The 26,194-nt window shown below is 39.5% G+C and overlaps 1 protein-coding gene across 1 annotated transcript in view; it reads left to right on the forward strand.

Moving 5' to 3' along the window:
- The window catches only part of LOC127984268 (B-cell scaffold protein with ankyrin repeats-like), a 73,896-nt gene extending 47,734 nt beyond the window's left edge, over window positions 1-26,162 (forward strand). Inside the window, exon 3 of the mRNA XM_052586837.1 lies at window positions 19,959-26,162. Coding sequence (XP_052442797.1) covers window positions 19,959-20,113 — 155 coding nt within the window. The 3' untranslated portion in view covers window positions 20,114-26,162. The remainder of the gene's footprint in view (window positions 1-19,958) is intronic.
- The last annotated feature ends 32 nt before the right edge of the window (window positions 26,163-26,194 follow it).

Below are 26,194 nucleotides of genomic sequence, written 5' to 3' on the forward strand. Positions count from 1 at the left end.
CGGACATTTTATGCCCGAGTTATAACATCTTTTATTCCCATGGCGAGACATCGAACTTCGTCGCGGCGCCATGAACAAGCCTTTTAACGAAAACTCAAGATCTTCACAACTGAACATCGCACAGGCCTTTAGATTAGACTGACCACAAAAAAGACATTGATGTCATAAAATTTCTAGGAGTAGTTCGTCGCAGCATAAAATATGTCACTTCCTGTTGCCAATAGGTGGCGCTATGACTATAACTGAATATGGGCATGTCAATCTGTTCAGGTTCGGAGTCTCATCAAACATGTGAAGTTTGGGGCAGATTGGACATTGTATGTGTGAGTTATAGCAACTTCATTTTTCATGGCGAATCATCGAAATTTGCCAGGCCGCCACGGACACGCCCTTCAACGAAAACTCAAGATCTTCGCAATTTAACATCGCAAAGGCCTTTAGATTAGGCATACCAAATTTGGTGTTGATTTGAATAACTCTCTAGGAGGAGTTCGTTAAAATACAACACATGGAAATGACCAAAATTACACAAAATATGCTCATAATATTAAAAATAACCGACTTCCTGTTGGGTTTAGAATTTCGCTCCAAGAGTCTTTTTTGTATGTATTGGTGTGTTACATATGTGTGCCAATTTTCGTGCATGTACGTGAAACATAGCTGGAAGGCTGTTGATTTTCTTGGTATAGGTGGCGCTGCCGAGCCATTTTGCCACACCCTCTTCTGAATCCTATATCAGACGAAAATTTTCACCAGGTTTGACGCGTGTGCAAAGTTTCATGACTTTTTGAGCATGTTAAAGCCCTCAAAAATGCGATTCATTCGGGAGAAGAAGAAGAAGAAGAAGAAGAAGAAGAAGAATAATAAACAAAGCAGATACAAGAGGGTCCTCGCACCTCGGTGCTCGGGCCCTAATTAAAGCTGCAAGCAGCGATGAACGGGCCCTCGCACCCGGGCTCACCGCCATCGTGTGGCTTTAGTAAAAAGGTGAACGTTGAGAAATATGCATTTAATGTCCTAAATATAAGTGGAATATATCAAAGTATATCCCATATATGTGCCAATCTTACCGTTGCCAGCAGGTGGCGCTATCATTATAATGGAATATTGGCCTTCAGAGGTGTTCAGGCCAGGACTCTTATCAAACATGTGAAGTTTGGGGAAGATTGAACATTTTATGCTTGAGTTACAACAACTTCTCTTGCTGTGGCAAGACATCAAATTTTGTCATGGCGCCATGGAAACGCCCTTTAACAAAAACTCAAGATCTCCAAAAGTTAACATTGCACAGGCTTTTAGATTAGACTGACCACAAAATATATGTTAATCTCAAAATAATTATAGGAGTAGTTTGTTGCAGCGTAAAACATGTCACTTCCTGTTGCCAATAGGTGGCGCTATGACTATAACTGAATGTGGGCATGTTGATCTGTTAAGGGCAGAAGTCTTAACTAACATGTGAAGTTTGGCGCAGATTGGACATTGTATGTCTGAGTTACAGCAACTTCCTTTTCATCGCAATATATCAAAATTTGTCAGGCCGCCATGGACACGTCCTTTAACGAAACCTCAAGATCTTCGCAATTTAACAATGCAAAGGCCTTTAGATTACACTGACCAAGTTTGGTAAAGATCTGAATAAATCTCTAGGAGGAGTTAGTTAAAGTACAACCCCTGAAAATGGCCAAAACAACACTAATTTTGCAGAGAAAATTCGAAATAACTGACTTCCTGTTGGGATTCGGATTTCGTACCAAGAGACTTTTTCGTAGATATTGGTCTGTTACATGTGTGTACCGATTTTTGTACATGTACGTGAAACATAGCTCGATGCACACTCCGTTGAAAGTGCATATGCACTCCGTTGAAAGTGTATAGGTGGCGCTATCGAGCCATTTTGCCACACCCAATGGAATATTTGCCTTCATATGTGTTCAGGCCAGGACCCTTATCACACACGTGAAGTTTGGGGAAGATCGGACATTTTATGCCTGAGTTATAACATCTTTTATTCCCATGGCGAGACATCGAACTTCGTCACGGCGCCATGGACACGCCTTTTAACAAAAACTCAAGATCTTCACAACTAAACATCACACAGGTCTTTAGATTAGACTGATCACAAAAAAGACATTGATGTCATAAAATTTCTAGAAATAGTCTGTCACAGTGTAAAATATGTCACTTCCTGTTGCCAACAGGTGGCGCTATGACTATAACTGAATATGAGCATGTCGATCTGTTCAGGTCAAGAGTCTCATCCAACATGTGAAGATTGGGGCAGATTGGACATTGTATGTCTGAGTAACATCAACTTCTTTTTTCATGGCGAAACATCGAAATTTGTCAGGCCGCCATGGACCCGCCCTTTAACGAAACCTCAAGCCCTTCACAATTTAACATCGCAAATGGCTTTAGATTACACTGACCAAGTTTGGTGTTGATCTGAATAAATCTCTAGGAGGAGTTCGTTAAAGTACAACCCCTGAAAATGGCAAAAACAACACCAATTTTGAAGGGATAATTCAAAATAACCGACTTCCTGTTGGGATTCGGATTTCGTACCAAGAGACTACTTTGTAGATATTGGTGAGTTACATGTGTGTACCAATTTTTGTACATGTACGTGAAACATAGCTCGAGGCGCACTCCTTTGAAATTGTATAGGTGGCGCTATAGAGCCATTCTGCCACACCCGGTGGAATATTGGCCTGCAGATCTGTTCCGGCCAGGACTCTTATCACACATGTGAAGTTTGGGGAAGATCGGACATTTTATGCCTGAGTTATAACATCTTTTATTCCCATGGCGAGACATTGAACTTCGTCGTGGCGCCATGAACAAGCCTTTTAACGAAAACTCAAGATCTTCACAACTGAACATCGCACAGGCCTTTAGATTAGAACTTGTGAGGTTTGGGGAGGATTGGACATTTTATGCCTGAGTTACAACAACATCCTATTTCATGGCGAAACATCGAAATTTGTCAGGCCGCCATGAACACGCCCTTTAACGAAACCTCAAGATCTTCGCAATTTAAGATCGCAAAAGGCTTTAGATTACACTGACCAAGTTTGGTGTTGATCTGAATAAATCTCTAGGAGGAGTTCGTTAAAGTCCAACCCCTGAAAATGGCCAAAATAACACTAATTTTGCAGAGAAAATTCGAAATAACTGACTTCCTGTTGGGATTCGGATTTCGTACCAAGAGACTTTTTCGTAGATATTGGTCTGTTACATGTGTGTACCGATTTTTGTACATGTACGTGAAATATAGCTCGAGGCGCACTCCGTTTAAAGTGTATACGCACTCCGTTGAAAATGTATGGGTGGCGCTATCGAGCCATTTTGCCACACTCGATGGAATATTGGCCTTCAGATCTGTTTAGGCCAGGACCCTTATCACACAAGTGAAGTTTGGGTAAGATCGGACATTTTATGCCTGAGTTATAACATCTTTTATTCCCATGGCGAGACATCGAACTTCATCACGGCGCCATGGACACACCTTTTAACAAAAACTCAAGATCTTCACAACTAAACATCACACAGGTCTTTAGATTAGACTGACCACAAAAAAGACATTGATGTCATAAAATTTCTAGGAGTAGTTTGTCGCAGTGTAAAATATGTAACTTCCTGTTGCCAATAGGTGGCGCTATGACTATAACTGAATATTGGCATGTAGATCTGTTCCGGTCAAGATTCTTATCCAACATGTGAAGTTTGGGGCAGATTGGACATTGTATGTCTGAGTTACAGCAACTTCCTTTTTCATGGCGAAACATCGAAATTTGTCAGGCCGCCATGGACCCGCCCTTTAACAAAACCTCAAGTCCTTCGCAATTTATTATCGCAAAGGGCTTTAGATTACACTGACCAAGTTTGGTGTTGATCTGAATAAATCTCTAGGAGGAGTTCGTTAAAGTACAACCCCTGAAAATGGCAAAAACAACACCAATTTTGAAGGGAAAATTTAAAATAACCGACTTCCTGTTGGGATCCGGATTTCGTACCAAGAGACTTTTTTGTAGGTATTGGAGTGTTACATGTGTGTACCAATTTTTGTACATGTACGTGAAACATAGCTCGAGGCGCACTCCGTTGAAAGTGTATAGGTGGCGCTATAGAGCCATTCTGCCACACCCGGTGGAATATTGGCCTGCAGATCTGTTCAGGCCAGGACTCTTATCACACATGTGAAGTTTGGGGAAGATCGGACATTTTATGCCTGAGTTATAACATCTTTTATTCATTTCGTTTTTTTATTTCGTTTTTGTAGGTATTGGTGTGTTACATATGTGTGCCAATTTTCGTGCATGTACGTGAAACATAGCTGGAAGGCTGTTGATTTTCTTGGTATAGGTGGCGCTGTCGAGCCATTTTGCCACACCCTCTTCTGAATCCTATATCAGACGAAAGTTTTCACCAGGTTTGACGTGTGTGCAAAGTTTCATGACTTTTTGAGCATGTTAAAGCCCTCAAAAATGCGATTCATTCGGGAGAAGAAGAAGAAGAAGAAGACGAATAATAAACAAAGCAGATACAAGAGGGTCCTCGCACCTCGGTGCTCGGGCCCTAATTAAAGCTGCAAGCAGCGATGAACGGGCCCTCGCACACGGGCTCACCGCCATCGTGTGGCTTTAGTAAAAAGGTGAACGTTGAGAAATATGCATTTAATGTCCTAAATATAAGTGGAATATATCAAAGTATATCCCATATATGTGCCAATCTTACCGTTGCCAGCAGGTGGCGCTATCATTATAATGGAATATTGGCCTTCAGAGGTGTTCAGGCCAGGACTCTTATCAAACATGTGAAGTTTGGGGAAGATTGAACATTTTATGCTTGAGTTACAACAACTTCTCTTGCTGTGGCAAGACATCAAATTTTGTCATGGCGCCATGGAAACGCCCTTTAACAAAAACTCAAGATCTCCAAAAGTTAACATTGCACAGGCCTTTAGATTAGACTGACCACAAAATATATGTTAATCTCAAAATAATTATAGGAGTAGTTTGTTGCAGCGTAAAACATGTCACTTCCTGTTGCCAATAGGTGGCGCTATGACTATAACTGAATGTGGGCATGTTGATCTGTTAAGGGCAGAAGTCTTAACTAACATGTGAAGTTTGGCGCAGATTGGACATTGTATGTCTGAGTTACAGCAACTTCCTTTTCATCGCAATATATCAAAATTTGTCAGGCCGCCATGGACACGTCCTTTAACGAAACCTCAAGATCTTCGCAATTTAACAATGCAAAGGCCTTTAGATTACACTGACCAAGTTTGGTAAAGATCTGAATAAATCTCTAGGAGGAGTTAGTTAAAGTACAACCCCTGAAAATGGCAAAAACAACACCAATTTTGCTGAGAAAATTCTAAATAACTGACTTCCTGTTGGGATTCGGATTTCGTACCAAGAGACTTTTTCGTAGATATTGGTCTGTTACATGTGTGTACCGATTTTTGTACATGTATGTGAAACATAGCTCGATGCACACTCCGTTGAAAGTGCATATGCACTCCGTTGAAAGTGTATAGGTGGCGCTATCGAGCCATTTTGCCACACCCAATGGAATATTTGCCTTCATATGTGTTCAGGCCAGGACCCTTATCACACACGTGAAGTTTGGGGAAGATCGGACATTTTATGCCTGAGTTATAACATCTTTTATTCCCATGGCGAGACATCGAACTTCGTCACGGCGCCATGGACACGCCTTTTAACAAAAACTCAAGATCTTCACAACTAAACATCACACAGGTCTTTAGATTAGACTGATCACAAAAAAGACATTGATGTCATAAAATTTCTAGAAATAGTCTGTCACAGTGTAAAATATGTCACTTCCTGTTGCCAACAGGTGGCGCTATGACTATAACTGAATATGAGCATGTCGATCTGTTCAGGTCAAGAGTCTCATCCAACATGTGAAGTTTGGGGCAGATTGGACATTGTATGTCTGAGTAACATCAACTTCTTTTTTCATGGCGAAACATCGAAATTTGTCAGGCCGTCATGGACACGCCCTTTAACGAAACCTCAAGCCCTTCACAATTTAACATCGCAAATGGCTTTAGATTACACTGACCAAGTTTGGTGTTGATCTGAATAAATCTCTAGGAGGAGTTCGTTAAAGTACAACCCCTGAAAATGGCAAAAACAACACCAATTTTGAAGGGATAATTCAAAATAACCGACTTCCTGTTGGGATTCGGATTTCGTACCAAGAGACTACTTTGTAGATATTGGTGAGTTACATGTGTGTACCAATTTTTGTACATGTACGTGAAACATAGCTCGAGGCGCACTCCTTTGAAATTGTATAGGTGGCGCTATAGAGCCATTCTGCCACACCCGGTGGAATATTGGCCTGCAGATCTGTTCCGGCCAGGACTCTTATCACACATGTGAAGTTTGGGGAAGATCGGACATTTTATGCCTGAGTTATAACATCTTTTATTCCCATGGCGAGACATTGAACTTCGTCGTGGCGCCATGAACAAGCCTTTTAACGAAAACTCAAGATCTTCACAACTGAACATCGCACAGGCCTTTAGATTAGAACTTGTGAGGTTTGGGGAGGATTGGACATTTTATGCCTGAGTTACAACAACATCCTATTTCATGGCGAAACATCGAAATTTGTCAGGCCGCCATGAACACGCCCTTTAACGAAACCTCAAGATCTTCGCAATTTAAGATCGCAAAAGGCTTTAGATTATCATCATTTCGTTTTTTTATTTCGTTTTTGTAGGTATTGGTGTGTTACATATGTGTGCCAATTTTCGTGCATGTACGTGAAACATAGCTGGAAGGCTGTTGATTTTCTTGGTATAGGTGGCGCTGTCGAGCCATTTTGCCACACCCTCTTCTGAATCCTATATCAGACGAAAGTTTTCACCAGGTTTGACGCGTGTGCAAAGTTTCATGACTTTTTGAGCATGTTAAAGCCCTCAAAAATGCGATTCATTCGGGAGAAGAAGAAGAAGAAGAAGACGAATAATAATTAAAGCTGCAAGCAGCGATGAACGGGCCCTCGCACACGGGCTGACCGGCAGCGAGTGGCTTTAGTAAATAGGTGAATGGTGAGAAACATGCATTTAAACTCATAAGTATAAGTGCAATATATCAAAGTTTACTCCATATTTGTGCCAATCTTCGTGTTGCCAGCAGGTGGTGCTCTCATTATAATGGACTATTGGCCTTCAGATGTGTTCAGGGCAGGACTTTTATCGAACATGTGAAGTTTGGGGAAGATCGAACAAATTATGCCTGAGTTACAACAACTTCTCTTGCTGTGGCGAGACATCAAAATTTGTCATGACGCCATGGACATGCCCTTTAACAAAAACTCAAGATCTCCACAAGTTAACATTGCACAGGCCTTTAGATTAGACTGACTACAAAAAATACATTAATCTCAAAAAAATTCTAGGAGTAGTTTGTCACAGCATACAACATGTCACTTCCTGTTGCCAGCAGGTGGCGCTATTATTATTATTATTATTATTATTAATAATATTATTTTTATTATTAATCAAAAACGAAAACTCAAGATCTTCACAACTTAACATCGCATAGGCCTTTAGATTAGACTGACCATAAAAAAGACATTGATGTCATAAAATTTCTAGGAGTAGTTCATCGCAGTGTAAAATATGTCACTTCCTGTTGCCAATAGGTGGCGCTAGGACTATAACTGAATATGGGCATGTCAATATGTTCAGGTTCGGAGTCTCATCAAACATGTGAAGTTTGGGGCAGATTGGACATTGTATGTCTGAGTTATAGCAACTTCATTTTTCATGGCGAATCATCGAAATTCGCCAGGCCGCCACGGACACGCCCTTCAACGAAAACTCAAGATCTTCGCAATTTAACATCACAAAGGCCTTTAGATTAGGCATACCAAATTTGGTGTTGATTTGAAGAACTCTCTAGGAGGAGTTCGTTAAAATACAACACATGGAAATGACCAAAATTACACAAAATATGCTCATAATATTAAAAATAACCGACTTCCTGTTGGGTTTAGAATTTTGCTCCAAGAGTCTTTTTTGTAGGTATTGGTGTGTTACATATGTGTGCCAATTTTCGTGCATGTACGTGAAACATAGCTGGAAGGCTGTTGATTTTCTTGGTATAGGTGGCGCTGTCGAGCCATTTTGCCACACCCTCTTCTGAATCCTATATCAGACGAAAATTTTCACCAGGTTTGACGCGTCTGCAAAGTTTCATGACTTTTTGAGCATGTTAAAGCCCTCAAAAATGCGATTCATTCAGGAGAAGAAGAAGAAGAAGAAGAAGAAGAAGAAGAAGAAGAAACAAAGCAGATACAAGAGGGTCCTCGCACCTCGGTGCTCGGGCCCTAATAAAGCTGCAAGCAGCGATGAACGGGCCCCCGCACCCGGGCTCACCACCACCCAGTGCCCATAGGAGGAACCGTGAACGTTGGGCCATATGCTTATAAAATAGTAAATATTTTTGCCACATTTCCTGCTGCCAACAGGTGGCGTTATGATTATAACTGAATATCGCCATGTAAATGTATTTAGGCCAGGACTCTTACCAAACATGCACAGTTTCAGGCAGATCAGACATCTCATGTTTAAGTTAGTATGAAATAAGTGATTCCTGTTGCCAGCAGGCGGCGCTATACTTATAATTGAATATTGGCCTTTAGTTGTGTTCAGGCCAGGACTCTTAAAAAACATGTGAAGTTTGGATCAGATTGGGAATTGTATGCATGAGTTACAACAACTTCCTGTTTCATAGTATTAATAGCGTCCTTTAGCACATAGTAAGTGTTTTTAGAATGTTTGAAAATATTTCTAGCATGATTAGCACACAATGGCAAATTTTATTTGCAAATAGTGCACACAATTTTTAAACATGACACTTCCTGTTGCCATCAGGTGGTGCTATGACTATAACCAAATCCGGGGATGTTGATGTATTCAGGACAGGACCCTTGTCAAACGTTTGAAGTTTGGGGCAGATCGGACATTGCTAGAGTTACAGCAACTTCCTTATTCACTATATTAGTAGCATGCTTTAGCACTTAGCTAAGTGTTTCTAGCCTGTATTAATATGTATCTAGTATGTTGCCAGCCTATTTAACACTTGTTTACACTTTTTAATATGTTCCTAGGAGTCTTTAATAGTGTTAACCATGTCACTTCCTGTTACCTGCAGGTGGCGCTATGACTAACTGAATTTGGTCATGGGTGTTTGTTCAGGACAGAACACCTATCACATGTGTGAAGTTTGGGGAAGATCGGACATTGCTTGCCTTTTTTACAGCAACTTCCTTTTTCACTGCCTTAGCAGAATGCTTTAACACTTAGCTAAGTGTTGCTAGCATCTTCCGTCATGTTTCTAGCATGCTGCCAGCCTATTTAACACTTTTTGACACTTTTTAATTTGTTCCTATGAGTCCATAACATTGTTAACCTTGTCACTTCCTGTTACCAGCAGGTGGCGCTATGACTATAACTGAATTTGGTCATGGATGTTTGTTCAGAGCAGAACTCCTATCACACGTGTGAAGTTTGGGGAAGATCGGACATTGCTTGCCTGAGTTACAGCAACTTCCTTTTTCACTACATTAGTATCGTGCTTTATCACTTAGCTAAGTGTTGCTAGCATGTATTGTCACTTCCTGTTACCAGCAGGTGGCGCTATGATTATGACTGAATTTGGTCATGGGTGTTTGTTTGGAAAAGAACACCTATCTCACAAGTGAAGTTTGGGGAAGATCGGACATTGCTTGTCTGAGTTACAGCAACTTCCTTTTTCACTACATTATTAGCGTGCTTTAACACTTAGCTAAGTGTTGCTAGCATGTATTAGTATGTATCTAGTATGTTTTCAGCCTATTTAACACTTGTTTCCACTTTTTAATATGTTCCTAGGAGTCTGTAATAGTGTTAACCATGTCACTTCCTGTTACCAGCAGGTGGCACTATGACTAACTGAATTTGGTCATGGGTGTTTATTCAGGACAGAACACCTATCACACGTGTGAAGTTTGGGGAAGATTGGACATTGCTTGCCTTTTATACAGCAACTTCCTTTTTCACTGCCTTAGTAGAATGCTTTAACACTTAGCTAGGTGTTGCTAGCATCTTTCGTTATGTTTCTAGCATGCTGCCAGCCTATTTAACACTTTTTGACACTTTTTAATATGTTCCTAGGAGTCTGTGACAGTGTTAACCATGTCACTTCCTGTTACCAGCAGGTGGCGCTATGACTATAACTGAATTTGGTCATAGTTGTTTGATCAGGACAGAACACCTATCACACATGTGAAGTTTGGGGAAGATCGGATATTGCTTGCCTTTTTTCCAGCAACTTCCTTTTTCACTGCCTTAGTAGAATGCTTTAACACTTAGCTAAGTGTTGCTAGCATCTTTCTTTATGTTTCTAGCATGCTGCCAGCCTATTTAACACTTATAGACACTTTTTAGTTTGTTCTTAGAAGTTCCTAACAGTGTTGACCTTGTCACTTCCTGTTACCAGCAGGTGGCGCTATGACTATAACTGAATTTGGTCATGGGTGTTTGTTCAGAACAGAACACCTATCACACGTGTGAAGTTTGGGGAAGATCGGACATTGCTTGCCTGAGTTACAGCAACTTCCTTTTTCACTACATTAGTAGCTGCTTTAGCACTTAGCTTAGTGTTGCTAGCATGTATTAGTATGTATCTAGTATGTTGCCAGCCTATTTAACACTTGTTGATGCTTTTTAATATGTTCCTAGGAGTCTGTAACAGTGTTAACCATGTCACTTCCTGTTACCAGCAGGTGGCGCTATGACTATAACTGAATTTGGTCATAGTTGTTTGATCAGGACAGAACACCTATCACACATGTGAAGTTTGGGGAAGATCAGATATTGCTTGCCTTTTTTCCAGCAACTTCCTTTTTCACTGCCTTAGTAGAATGCTTTAACACTTAGCTAAGTGTTGCTAGCATCTTTCTTTATGTTTCTAGCATGCTGCCAGCCTATTTAACATTTATTGACACTTTTTAGTTTGTTCTTAGAAGTTCCTAACAGTGTTGACCTTGTCACTTCCTGTTACCAGCAGGTGGCGCTATGACTATAACTGAATTTGGTCATGGGTGTTTGTTCAGAACAGAACACCTATCACACGTGTGAAGTTTGGGGAAGATCGGACATTGCTTGCCTGAGTTACAGCAACTTCCTTTTTCACTACATTAGTAGCTGCTTTAGCACTTAGCTAAGTGTTGCTAGCATGTATTAGTATGTATCTAGTATTTTGCCAGCCTATTTAACACTTTTTGACACTTTTTAATTTGTTCCTAGGAGTCCACAACCGTGTTAACCTTGTCTCTTCCTGTTACCAGCAGGTGGCGCTATGACTAAAACTGAATTTGATCATGGGTGTTTGTTCAGAACAGAACACCCTATCACACGTGTGAAGTTTGGGGAAGATCGGACATTGCTTGCCTGAGTTACAGCAACGTCCTGTTTCACGGCGAAACATAAAATTTTGTCAGGCCACCAGGGACACACCCCTTGACGAAAACTAAAAACCTTCACAATTTAACATCACAAAGGTCTTATGATGACCCTCACCAAATTTTAAGATAATCCAATTAAAACTGTAGGAGGAGTTCGTCAAAATACGAGGCATGGAAATGGCAAAAACTGCACAAAAATCTGAAACCTATATCAGATGTAAATTTTCGCCAGTCCTGATGCGTGTGCAAAGTTTCATGAGTTTTGGAGCATGTTTAGGCCCTCAAAAATGCGATCCATTACAGAGAAGAAGAAGAAGAAGAAGAAGAAGAAGAAGAAGAAGAAGAAGAAGAAGAAGAAGAAGAAGAAGAAACGGAGCAATTCCAATACGGTCCTCGCACTGCAGGGCTCGGGCCCTAATAAATGGAGCAATTCCAATAGGATCCTCGAACTGCAGTGCTCGGGCCCTAATAAACGGAGCAATTCCAATAGGGTCCTCGCACTGCAGTGCTAGGGCCCTAATAATAATAATAAACAAAGCAGATACAAGAGGGTCCTCGCACCTCGGTGCTCGGGCCCTAATAAATAGAGCAGATACAATAGGGTCCTCACACCATCGGTGCTCGGGCCCTAATAATAATAAACAGAGCAATTCCAAGAGGGTCCTCGCACCATCGGTGCTCGGGCCCTAATAATAATAATAAACGGAGCAGATACAATAGGGTCCTCACACCTTCGGTGTTCGGCCCCTAATAAACGGAGCAGATACAATAGGGTCCTCACACCCTCGGTGCTCGGGCCCTAATAATAATAAACGGAGCAGATACAATAGGGTCCTCACACCTTTGGTGCTCGGGCCCTAATAAACAGAGCAGATACAATAGGTTCCTCACACCATCGGTGCTCGGGCCCTAAAAATTAATTACTTCCGTGAAGTATGGACTAGGGAGGTTTTAGTTGGGCAGAGAGTTCTGTTCTTGTCTTGTCAGTTCTGTCACTGTTCTGTTTTGTTACTCATCGCCTGTACAAGCATCCCCATGACGTTGAGAAAGGCTTGATTGAATGCAGCCGTTTGTGCATTTTCCTCCCTCCTTAAGGCGCTTCCCGCTCCCTTGCTTGCCGGGCCTCATCTATTGCCATCTGCAAATGTAGCTCCCTCTGTGCCCGGTTCAGATCCTGCTGTTGACTGTCAGCCACCTTGAATCTCTCTTAAAACAGCAAGATGCTCCTGATGGTGTATGGTCCATTTCCTCTTGCCTTATAATTGTGATTTTTTTGTCCTAAATGTTTTTGCTAAAATAAAAGAAAAAAAAAAATACAAAAAACTGAGAGTTAAAATAAAGCTTATCACATATCATCGATTAATTTATGAAAGAACTAATCATTAACAACCCCATGATCTACAGTGTGAACTAATCAAAGTTACAGTAGCTAGCAATAATGCATTTATGGTGAGCAACAGGATTTCACGATATATCTAATTTTAGTGCAGGCTTTCAAAACGACATAAAAAAAGGATTAGGTAAGCTTAGTCTATATATATGATCTGTAACATTAAGTGTTTTAGTCATATTTTCATCAGTGGTGGACAAAGTACACAAATCGAGTACTTGAGTAAAAGTACAGATACATATAATAAAATATTACTCCAGTAAAAGTACTCCTTTTTCAATGTTACTCAAGTGAAAGTACAAAAGTACTCAATTTTCTATGTACTTAAGTAAAAAGTACTGAAAGATAGATGTTTTCACAGGCAGTTTAATCCTACTGCTCAAAATACCTGGGATTTTTTCCAAAATAACCACTATATGGAGTCAAGATATATTTTTGTTGTTGATATGGACTATGTTGATGAGAGTAATGTTCACTGTGAAGCTTACACTTGTGATGTACCTGACGAAAAACAGAGATGAACATCTGATTTTCACCAGTAAGAAAAAATTATTTTAAAGTTTGTTGTTTTACAGAACATCACAATTATATATGACATGATAATAAGGCCTGAAGTTAGTATAATAAATTTAAAAACACTCCTGGCCAAACGGGGTGCATCTCTTCCCACTTTGATAATTATTATAGTTACCATGTTCTGAACATCACATGCTTTCACATTGTTTCTCCCCAGATGTAGTATATAAATAGAAAAAGTTTGTACAATGTTTGTTAATGCACAAATTACAGCAACACAAATCAAACTAGCAACAATAACAAATCCAGAACATTTAAATAATAATTGAATAGGCATACATGTAAAAAAAACACAATAAAGCTTTACAGTATAGATGGTCAATAAAGTGAAACTTTCAAACTTAATATATTGTACACAACTTTATATACAATCCTCGATTGTGTTGTCCAACAATGAGGTGGCCGAGTCCAGGGCACCCTCTCTCCCATTGCTCGCAGGTCGACTTCCGTAGATAGCGTCCATTGGGTCGAACCACTTCCACGTTCTTCTGTTTGCACCACTCCGGCCGTTGTGATCCTTTATTGCTCGGTAGTCACTTTTTAGTTTTTTTAATTTGTCCCTACACTGTTTGTAGGTCCGGTGGTAGCCGTGTGCGGCTAAGAGCTGTGCTACTTCTTGGAACACTTTTTCATTCCGTGTCGCCCCATCCAGCTCTCGCTGGATCCGCTCCTCGGCAACCAACGTATGCACCTCATCCACTGACTATAATTCAGCCATATTTTTTTTTGAAAAAATTTAAATTCTTTTACTCTAAAAACAGGTGCTACCACGTTGGCTGTTGTCTGGCTATTTAAATCTAGCGGATTTTAGTGTCTCGTGTCGCAAATACAATGACGCTGGTAGTGACAATTCTGCCTGACCAATCAGTGATCTGCAATGTTTTTATGTCACATTTTAGTATCGGTACGGTACGCTTGAAACCTCAACAGAGGTGGTACCATTTAAAGCGAGCCAAAGCGAGCCGTACCGTACCGTACCATGCAGTGGAAATGCACCATAACTGAGCCGTACCGAATCGAGTCGTACCGTACCATGCAGTGGAAAAGCTCCAAAGCGTGCCGTGCCGTACCGAACCGTACCGTACCGTACCATGCAGTGGAAAAGCACCAATAGCACTTATATATCATTGCTCTTTTTGTTGTTTTTGATTGCTTCCACTGTCCTTATCTGTAAGTCGCTTTGTATAAAAGCGTCTGCTGAATGAATAAATGTAAATGTAACTGTAAATACTGTATATAATTGTAATGTTCTGCAAAACAACACATTTTAAAACACTTTTTTTCTCACTGGTGAAAATGAGATGGTCATCTCTGTTTTCTCTCAGGTACATCACAGTTTAAGCTTCACACTGAACATTACTCTAGTCATCGTAGTCCATATCAACAACAAAAATATTTCTTGTCTCCTTATAGTGGTTATTTTGGGAAAGTCCCAGGTATTTTTAGCAGTAGGATTATATGTGCTAATATAAAATTAAATTAAGTAGCCTATATAAAATTGTTAAATCTATCAGTACGTTTTTATTTAAGTACATAAAAAAATCATGTACGTTTGTACTTTCACTTGAGTAAAATTGAAAAAGGAGTACTTTTAATTTTACTAGAGTAATATTTTATAACAGGGCCGTCGCTAATGGGGTGAAAGGTGATGACGATTATAGGGACCCACAGCTGAGTGTGGGGGGCCCCAGCGATCTCAACCGACTGGCTGAGGCCAGCCTAAAACGACGCTCAAGACAGTTGCAAGTTGCAAGTGTTTTAAGCCTTTCATATTTAAGCATTCAAAAGAGTTTAAAGCATTCAAACACAAGACTGAGTACTCGCGCCATGTCCGGTGCAATCAAAGAGCCGTGTCTCATGAATAGCAACACCAAACCAAGCTCTTCTTTGCACCCTCCTGCACCTGAACCTGAACCGGCACGTGGTGTTCTGTGCGCACAGGGCACATGCAGAGAGAAGCGTCTCAAAGCCATTGAACACTGAATTTACATATTCTTGTACCAACAAATACATACAAAATGATGTAAAATAACCTGTCTTGGAAAGTATGTTCGAAAATGATCGGTTATGTCTTAAGTGAAAGTAAACAGTGGTGAAAGAAATCAGATCTGTACCATTATAATGGATGCATTGTCTCTTAAAGTGACCACGCTTAATTTTAATTTGAGTGTTAATCAAAGAAAATGAAAGACAGAAAATCACTTACTGCTCTCGACTGAACTACTTTGTAGTTTTAACAAGAATTAAAATTATTATTAAAATAAACCGAAAATTATTCAGACACCAGATTATGCATTAGTGGGTGCAGGACACTATAGTTCATTTATTTAAGTAAGGACAGCAAAATAAAGGGAACTGTGAAATATTATACCCAAATGTTCTACATACTGTGGACTACCAGTGAAATTTATAAAAACTATTTGGGACCAAAAATGTTGATCTGACCATGTTTTAAGTGTTTTTTTTTATTATTTTTTTTTATTGCTAATTAACCACACACTGAACAAAATTCAACATTGCTTGGTAATTGGTCAACAAAGTATTGATAGTTGTGTAAATATTGGTATACTAATAGTTGTCTGAAGTTTTGGTTGATTGTAATCCATTATATACTGTACTAGCCCTATCAAAGTTATCTGACATTATCAAGATGAATTTGTTCTGACATAGTTTAACTCTGAGTTCTTGATATTCCATGCAAATATTCAAGCATATTTCTGAATAAAAGTGTTTTCTAGCAGCATCATAAAAATTACAATTCAACAAAATATTATAATAGTCAAATTAACTTTACATGAAAGACATAAAGAAGGAACTTCACCTATTAATAAAAACCCATAGGTAAGTCTTGTGTGCCCCAGTCTACACCTAGTGAAGACAACTTGATAATGTCTTGATTTAAAATTATAGAAGCTACTTATTTTTATACTTGGCTTTATTTCATACAGCTTTTTATTTTATTCATTTATTATCATGTTCTAAACTATAGCAAATAAACTGTGATAATGTGAGAAATGTTGAAGGTGTCTGAATACATTTTGGTTTGACTGTATATTTTATGTTACACTGAAGACTATGCAGTGCTATTTTACAATGTATTATTTGGTTTCTGTACCTGGACACCTACAAACTTTAACAAGTTTAAACATTTTGTAAATAGCACAAATAAATAAATAGAATGAACATACAAATTAAACAATTTCAAACAGGGCCCACTGGTACAACCTGCACTGGGGCCCCGCTAACCCCAGCTACGGCCCTGTTTTATAATATGTATCTGTACTTTTACTCAAGCACTTGTTTGAACTTTAACGGTTGATTCTTCACATCCTCTTACTTTGGCAGTAAAAAAACCCCAAACAAACAGAAAAAAAAAAACGGATTTACCCTCACAGTGCAGTGCAGTGCGGTTCAACTCCTCAACATGATGCTATCCACAGGAATCCACTACCGTGTTTGAGGGAGTTTTCCCAGGTATGCGTGTGCAACAAGTGGGTGGCCAATATGCTAATGTTTCATGTTGACATCAACATGAAACGGCTTGGGATTAATTTTAAAAACAACTTGTTTAACTGATTCAGTGTCTACCATTTTTTTGAGAGACAATAACTTTATAAACAGTTCACTTTCAGATTTAAAACTTTGCAGGATGTTTTAGTACAGCTGTGTTATATACTGTGTGAAAAGTAATTTTCAAAAATCCATAATAGGGGCACTTTAAAAGTGCCCTTTGGCAAGCCAGTCACAACACTGCTTGAGTAGTCAAGTATGTTCTGATGAACAGAAATAAATGTCATAACCCGCCACTAAGGCTACGTTGACACGAAGCCAGAGCTTTCCCTATCCAATTTTTTTCCCCTCATCTCAAGAATCCATGAAACCGACACAAAACTATGTAGTATACATGCCAGACCAGTATGTGGCACAGTAACTCTGCCATAGAGAAACAATAAAAATGGAAAAGAAAACTTGGACTATGGGCATAAACCTTGCATTCAGTATACAAATGAAGATCCCCTGTAAAGACCTTGTCTCAGAGGACCACCAGGACAAGACCACAGGAAACAGATGATTCTTCTGCACAATTTGACTTTGCTGCAGCCTGGAATTGAACTACTGGTTTCGTCTGGTCAGAGGAGAACTGGCCCCCCAACTGAGCCTGGTTTCTCCCAAGGTTTTTTTCTCCATTCTGTCACTGATGGAGTTTCGGTTCCTTGCCGCTGTCACCTCTGGCTTGCTTAGTTGGGGTCACTTCTTCTACAGCGATATCATTGACTTGATTGCAAATAAATGCACAGACACTATTTAAACTGAACAGAGATGACATCACTAAATTCAATGATGAACTGCCTTTAACTATCATTTTGCATTATTGAGACACTGTTTTCCAAATGAATGTTGTTCAGTGCTTTGACGCAATGTATTTTGTTTAAAGCACTATATAAATAAAGGTGATTGATTGATTGATTGAAATGAACATGGGACAATTTATTAGTTATTTGATAACCTATCATTCAATCATTCATTTATAGACAATCATTCAGTGTTTGTTCATGTTTTTTTTTTTTGTTGTCACATGATGTAACAGTGTCTGACTAGGGGCGAGACATGGGTTGATGATGTCATCATTTCAGAAAATATATGGATTCGCTGTCTATGTGAAAACACAAGGGTGGCATTTTTCAGATTTATCCACTCTTGGACCCGATTCCAAAAAAATGGTTTCACTCTCCCAAAATGCTGGATCCATGTGGATGAAAGGCCTATGCAATACAAAATGTATACATATACACCTAAATGCTCCTTAGCATGAATGGGGCCTCAATGTCTATCAGGCCTGATATATCAGGCCTAACGGTGTTAGCATGTACAATTCCTTACAAATTATAAGCAGTAGTTCCCTTTCAAAAGCTTCAGTTCCATGCTGCGCTGCTCAGCGCATTGGGAAACGTCTAATTCGTGACCAGCTGTGAATAATGTGTCTAACACATCGATAGAATTGACCCGGTGGTAATATATCCTCGGTAATATATAACACAAGAATATAAATAATTACGTCACAGGTGCATCAACAAGTCTTTTGCATTCTGTGAATGTGTGCATCAGGAAGATTCTTCTCGTCAGCTACAGATCTTCGTAGGATGAGTCAACGAAATGGTAAGTGTTGTGTTCCTCCATGCTCTCGTCCTATGTATAAGCTGGATACACATGTGTACTGTTTTGTTTGTTTGGGGGTAGAGCATGCGGTTCTGGCTTTAGAGACAGGTGAGTGCGAGCATTGTGAACTGCTCTCAGTGAAGATGCTTCGTGCTCTTCTGAACTATTTTCAGACTGCACCCACCTTTTCATCGGATGGCTCTTGTGCGGATTTGCATGAAGGACGAGTGACGAGTGTCACCGGATCTGCGCATCCTCTCTCATGATCTCGAAGCGCGCTCCGGTGCTGCTTCGGTTCACGAAGAGGATGACAAATCGCGGGGATATTCAGAGGTCAGGCTTGTGCTGCGATGCACACTATGGCAGTGTTATGGCAGTGTACCAGGCTGACTTGAGTGTGGGCAGTACAATTGACGAGGAAGCGTTCTCTGAGCTTCATCGGGCCACAGATTTGTCTCTCTGTGCGACCAAGTAGACGGCTCGTGCCATTGGCCAATCGATGTCAACTTTAGTCAGCAATTTTACGGGCATTAAGGAGAGGGAACGTTTGTTTGTTTTAGACTGTCCTATTTCTCCATCGGTCCTGTTTGGCGATTCGGTTAATATGGTTGTCAACAGGTTTAGGGAGGTGAAGAAACATGTAGAAGTGTTCGTTCAGTTCCTTCCTCACTGCACTCAAAGGGAGGGGTCATCAGCCACCCATCCTCAGCCCGGTCCTTCAAAAACCAGGGAGGTTAAAAAGCAGAGCGTGGCGAACCGTGCTCCCCCTCGTAGGGATTGGGGACAGGTTAGCCGTGCTCAGCAACCTCCCAGGCCAGACATCAGGACTGTCCTTGATAAGAAGAGGAAGTCCTGATGCTCTGGCGCCCTTGCTGGTGGGGGTAGTCCCTCACATGATGGTGCGCGCTCGAGAGCTTTTCACCCCGCCCCGTTACCCTCACAAAACTCCTCCATCCCCGCCACTTTGTGTAATTCGGGAGGAGGTGGTTTCCAACAAGGTATTAGATGTTCCAGTGTTTCCTGCCTTCATTCAGGACATGGAACATCTAACATCCCCTCAAAAGGAAGCATTACAATCGGTACCACTATCAGAGAGTCTGGCAGCTTGGAAACTTCTGCTGGGCATTTCTGAAAAAGCGTGCCCCGATGACATCATAAACCGAGGCTATGATACCACCGGGTCAATTCTATCAACGTGTTACACACATTATTCACATCTGGTCACGGATAAGACATTTCCAAATGCGCTGAGCAGCGCAGCATCTCATTCCGCTTTCACAGGTAACAAGGTTACAGTCAAGTAACCGGGAATGTTCAGTAATATAGTGTGTTTCTCCAGGTGGACAGGAAGCAGCAGAGGATGGACTATCACTCCAGAAGCTGAAAATACAGAAGAAACTGTCTAGTGGTGCTCTGGTCACAAATCAGTCTTTACTGGTTCTACCCAGCCGTGTACCATGTGAGGTGAGACACACAAAAGTGTCTTTTTTATAATGTGCCAATTTTATATAGACTTTTTTTTTTTGTTACTTAGTTCACCCAGAAATTAAAATTTTGTCATCACATATTCACCCTCATGTCATTTCAGTCATAAGACTTTTGTTCAACTATGAAAAACATTTTAAGATTTTTTTTTTATTAAAACCTGAAAGATTTCTTTCACCTCACCTAAAGTTGATGTAGCTGAAACTTACGTGTAAACAAAACCTAAATTAGTTTATATGGTTTACTTTTTAATTAGTTTCTTTATAGACTTTGTCATCAATTTCTTAATTAAAATTTTGAAGCTTAAAAGTTTGGGTAGAATGGATTTTCAAAAACAGAAAACTCCCAGGTTTCATAAAAAATATATCCAAGGGCTTAGATGGTACAATATAGATTACAGCACGCAATGTACAGTGAAATTAAATATAATTTATAGCATAACTATTTGTAACTATAAAGTACAGTACCTCCACAGTACCTTCTCATAGGCATAAGTGAACAATATGCAACGTTTGGGGATAAGGGGCAATAACCTGCAAAATTATAAAGCATTTATACTGTAGGTATTTTATAACTAAAAGGTACCTATTCTAATCCACAATTTTCCGCATGATCATAACTTAAAGATGAACGTACGTGTAGGTAAAGGGAAACAAGTGGGGAATAATGGGGTAATGACTTGGGAAATTAAAGGTATTTACACTGTTAGTATTTCATAAGACAGGTATAACTATTCCAAGATTATGTGGTATTTATAACCTACTGTGTTAGGCAACAATGTTATTGTTTATAACAAGTTGCCTTATTGTAACAACACAAAATATATGATGCAACACATTTTTACACTATGTACTGGTTAGGCTACTTATTGTATTATTACAAGCATTGTCACAAGCATTGTATCGGCGAGGTGCAATACAGTGGAAAAGCAGATTACCTGTTAGAAGAAAATATGATGTTTATGAATCCAGGTGTCAAATTATGAACTATTGTTCCTTAATGTTTTATTGCAGTGGCCCTTTTGCGAACAGGATATAATTCAGCCAAAAAATCAAAGCATTTGAGAAAATCAGTACTCTCCATAGGCATAATGGTTTTTAAACTGTACAAACTACTATCCCCATACACCCAATGCTGTACCTAAACCTACCTCAGGAAAATATTATCAATTTCTGAAATTCATTAAACAACATTATTGGCAAAATTGTACACAATGTGTGGTAGTCAGTTTTGATATGTGTTATGTTATTTGTTGGTGGTAAGTTGCATGGGGGTTACGTTCTTCCACCTACACACTAGGGGGCATAGACAGGGCCTTACGGTAGTTGTGGAGGCTATATGAGTAAGACAGGTAAACCAGTGGATGAGAATTACAATCAGGAGAACCCACATAGTTTTTCAACCGTGCATGCCTGCAGGTGTGGATGTTTGTGATGGATTTTGTCATGTTCAGCTATTAGCACCATGTTTAATGTTGCTTGCATACGTATGAGCTCAATTTACATAAGTAAATGCAAGCAGCAGTGTTTGTAAGTAATTCTACTCTGCATAAAATAAAGTGTTAATCGAGTGCCATGGCAGACGTGATTTATTGCACCATTACGCGTTGGAGACGACTTCAAATTATTATTATTTATTATTTTGTATTATTTTGTAATTTCTTTCAAATAGCCTCATAAACATATATATTTTTTTCTTTCTGATCATTAATGCAGCCAAATATTTTTCTTATATAAATGGAAAACTCTTTGGATGTGTTTGTGACAAACACAATTTCTTTACTTCAGAAAACTTTTTAAATGTATGACTGAACTTTTATCATTTGACAGATCTATGTTTCAGATTATTTACCCGAGGATTGCATGTTGTTTTCTAATGTTCACTTAACTTTTATTGGTGTAAATGTTCATATCTAGAACACAAAACATTGTTTTGGGGATACAGATGAAGCTTCATGCTTATCAAGCAGTTTTATTTTTGTTCCCACTTTATATTAGGTGGCCTTAACTACTATGTACTTACATAAAAAAATAAGTACAATGTACTTATTGTGTTCATATTGTATTGTAAAACACTTTTGCTGCTATTGAGTTGCGATAGGGGTAAGGTTAGGGAGAGGGTTGGAGGTATGGGTAAGTTTAAGAGTGGGTTAAGGTGTAAAGTATGGGTCAACAGTGTAATTATAAATGTAAATACACTGTTAATGTATAAATGTAAATACAGATGTAATTACATGTAGTTTTTTTTTTTTTTTCTAAGTACAATGTAAAAACATGTATGTACAGAATAAGTACATTGTACTATATTATTAATTAAAATGTAAGTACATAGTAGTTAAGGCCACTTAATATAAAGTGGGTCCTTATTTTTTTCTGACCATTTGTAGGTATCATGTCATTTTAAATGATTTACTAAAAGATTAAAAGCACCAGAATCTGGGATTTTCAGCATGAAAGAGTTGTACAAGCTGAGGATTTTGAACTATTATCATAACTTCCTTTTGACCCTAATAAACTGGTAATGAATTCTGTGGCAGGTGAAACAGTATACTGTTCTCATAATATGTGTAAATAGCAGCACTAAAAGTATTTTTGCATGCCAGCAGATTTTTTGGTCTAAAAATCACAATATTGTTGACACACTTTTTTTTTCCATATACCCCTAGATTTAGACATATTGTTAAGATTTTGGATGGTCATTCAGTTTGTTGCTAGTTTGTTGGGCTGTGTATGTTTTTAGGTGAAGACTCCTCTTTGTGAGCTGTCTTCATAATAGGAATAAATGAACATTAAAAAATTTAGTAACAGTCTTTCTCTTAGAGATTTCTTTTAGTGCAACTTCACAAAGTGCGATTACATGAAACATCAACACAGAAAGGAAGTCTGTTTTACCCTACAAACTATTACAACTAAAACAAATCAACTATTGCACTGAAAGCTGTACATTGAAGTTTCCACAGTCTTGTAAAGAGTATAGATATATTTCATCTATAGCCTTTTGTACTTTCAAGAGACCAAATCATAGAGAAAGATATGTACTCTATAAGAAATAGAGTACAGCAAGAAAATAAATGTTTCTTATGCATACAGATTTTGTAAATTGTGAAAGATTTTATTTTGTATTTTCATTTTTTTTTAACTCCTCCATAAGTTTATGCCAATTCTCGTATGGGAAAGGAGCATATTGATCACATACCTTTTCATTTAAGGAAATGATTAAACATTTGACTGAACATTTTAATTATTTTGACAAACCTCCATTTCAAATAATTTTCCTTGGGGTGTTTATCAACAGAATATTTTTCAACACAATGTCATTATTCATTAAAGAATGTTATCAGTTACTGTCGCCATCTTCTTTGACTCAAATAAAGCAACATCTCTGGTGTAAGTAAACATCTTAAATGTGCTAAACATCGTTGTTTCTCAACTTCAGTCATATTTGTGAGATGTAATTAAAACACATTTGAGAACTATGACATTCCACGCTTTTGTAAAGGTTCTAGAAAAAAAAAAAAAATCTAATATAATCTTTACATATAATACATTTTATCTATGCAAAACAAATTGACAAAAAAAAAATCACTGAATTACGAAATGCAAAATTGTATGCAGCATTTAGCCAAAGAGAATTTTAGCTTTGAGCACATAAGAGAAATCCTCTCCTGTTCTCTGTTGTGAATGTGTGATTTTTATAGATAATCATTGATAATTGTTTTTGCATAACTTTCAGGTGATGAGTTCTCTCTGATTGTGGTCAAACATGCAGTGTATGTTCATAGGAATTTATGAACAACTACAGCAAAAAATAAATAAATAAAAGGATAGTCATTCTGGATGAGTCCTTTTTTGGTTGTCTTTTAGGACCTTATCTACGATCCTGTCTACCTGTGTCAAAAAGACACATAATAGCCCTAACCTCTACTTGAAAAATGAGTCTTGTCATTTTCTGTTTTGACTGTTACACTTAATACAAACCCATCTATTACACATAAAGTTAAACATTAAGGATGCCACAGACACTATTTCCTTTGTCTTGGTCTCTAAAGATTGCTACAGTAAATAAATCACAAATCACATGCAGTTAATTAGTTAAAAGGGACATTTTTGGAGCATTTTAGACAGTCTACACCAACACACAGACACGTTTCACTGTATGTATTCATCTGACCAAAAGGTTTCTACTTTTATTTAAAATAATATGGCATGAAGTTACCGTCCTCAACAGCACAGTCCCCTGAAATATTGTAGTATATCTTTATTTATTTATTTTTTTAAATATCTAAGTGTATTTAGCTTAAATGTTAGTTGATGATGTTGATATTTTTAAGAACATTTGATATAGTTAAACATTTTTAATTTTATTGCAAATATTTCACCAAACCTACAGGACTGAAAAATAGGTTTACCATCAGTCCACATTTCAGCTGTTGACCAGAAATGCAAGTGAACATCCCAAGGTTACGAATGTAACCCTAGTTCCTTGAAGGAATGAGACGCTGCGTCGAATGCTTTGGGGAACGCCTTTGGCAAAACCGACTCTGAATATCATTTGCAATCTGTCCAATGGAAGGGCGTGACGTCATGGGCGGGGTGACGCAATGACCGGGAAGCTATAAAAGCACATGCCATGCCGCTATCTTCAGCTTCGAGTAGGGAAGCAAGCGCTGGCATGGGTTCCAGGAGTATGGCGATACGACGCAACGTCTCGTTCCTTCGAGGAACTAGGGTTACATTTGTAACCTTGGGACGTTCCTCTTCAAAGGCTGCATTGAGCGCTTTGGGGAACGATGTGCCCACACTGCCAGACTTACTAAAATCACTGCCTAGTGTGTATCCGAAGAGCACAGCTAAGGCGAGAGAAAGAAGAGCCAGGAGTAGCTCGCATATCTATGTTGTAAAATCTGACAAAAGTGGAGGCGTGGACCATCCCGCAGCATTGAAGGTGTCCAATAGGGATACACCTGCTAAGAAGGCCTTAGAGGCCGCCATACCCTGTGTAGAGTGAGCCTTGGCTCCCAACAGCGGGGGAAGAACAGAGGACTCATAGGTAACATTGATAGCCTCAACTATCCAACGACTAAGGTTCTGTGTAGTTGCAGAAAAAAAATCCCACTTTGGTGGGACCATGGCACACAGGCCGTCGGTCCGTCTTTGTCCACAGGGCAGTTCTGTGGACGTATGTGTCTAGCACTTGAGCTGGATACATACAATTAGGAGGAAAGCAGAAGGCCTGCAGTACTACTGATTGTGGTGGGACAGAGGGATTTTTTTTTACATAACCCACTCGAGGGTATAAGAGTGCTTTGGCCATGGCGGGCACAAAGTCTAGGTAGGTAGGGGCCATTGAAGGGGCCTACAGTTTAAAGGGTCAGATGTATATCTCAAATATCCTGAGCTGGCTCAAATGGAGCTTACACAGAGCCTCTAAAACCACAACCAATCCCAGGGGGGAAACAGGACTCTACTGGAGGCCTCAGCCTCAGTGCACTATGGAGGACACATGTCACTATGGGGTGTCTACCGACTGATTGATCACTGGAAGGGACATGGTAAGCTGCAATGGCCACCACGTAAGCCTTTAAGGTGGAGTGGGTTAACCCTGCAGTGGGCCTGGCTTGTAGAAACTCCAGAACTGTACCGATTGGGCAGTTAACAGGGTCAAGCTGGTGGCCTCTAAGAGTTTCCACCTCAGGGCATACAGTTTCCTCGTTGAGGGTGCTCTGGATTGGAGGTGGGTCTCGGCAACCTCAGTTGAGGGACTGGATGCTATGAGTTGTGCCCCCTCAGGAGCCACACCCACAGTTTCCACAACTCTGGGCAAAGGTGAAATATCTCTTGAGTCGCAAAGAGTTCCAAAAACTCTCCATATCTGCTTCACCACCTTGGGGTGAAACCACCCGGGCCTCGGCCCGTCTCGACAGTATGTCTGTTCCCACAGTCAATCTCCCAGGAATTTACACTGCTCCAGAAGAGATGAGTTTGTCCTGGGACCACAGAAGGATCTGGTGTGCCAGCTTGTACAGGGGCACGAACACAGATCTCCCTGGTGACTGATATAAGAGACCACCGATGTGTTGTCGGTGCCCAC

The sequence above is a fragment of the Carassius gibelio genome, chromosome B20, assembly GCF_023724105.1.
Source record: "Carassius gibelio isolate Cgi1373 ecotype wild population from Czech Republic chromosome B20, carGib1.2-hapl.c, whole genome shotgun sequence".
Classification (NCBI taxonomy): Eukaryota; Metazoa; Chordata; class Actinopteri; order Cypriniformes; family Cyprinidae; genus Carassius; species Carassius gibelio.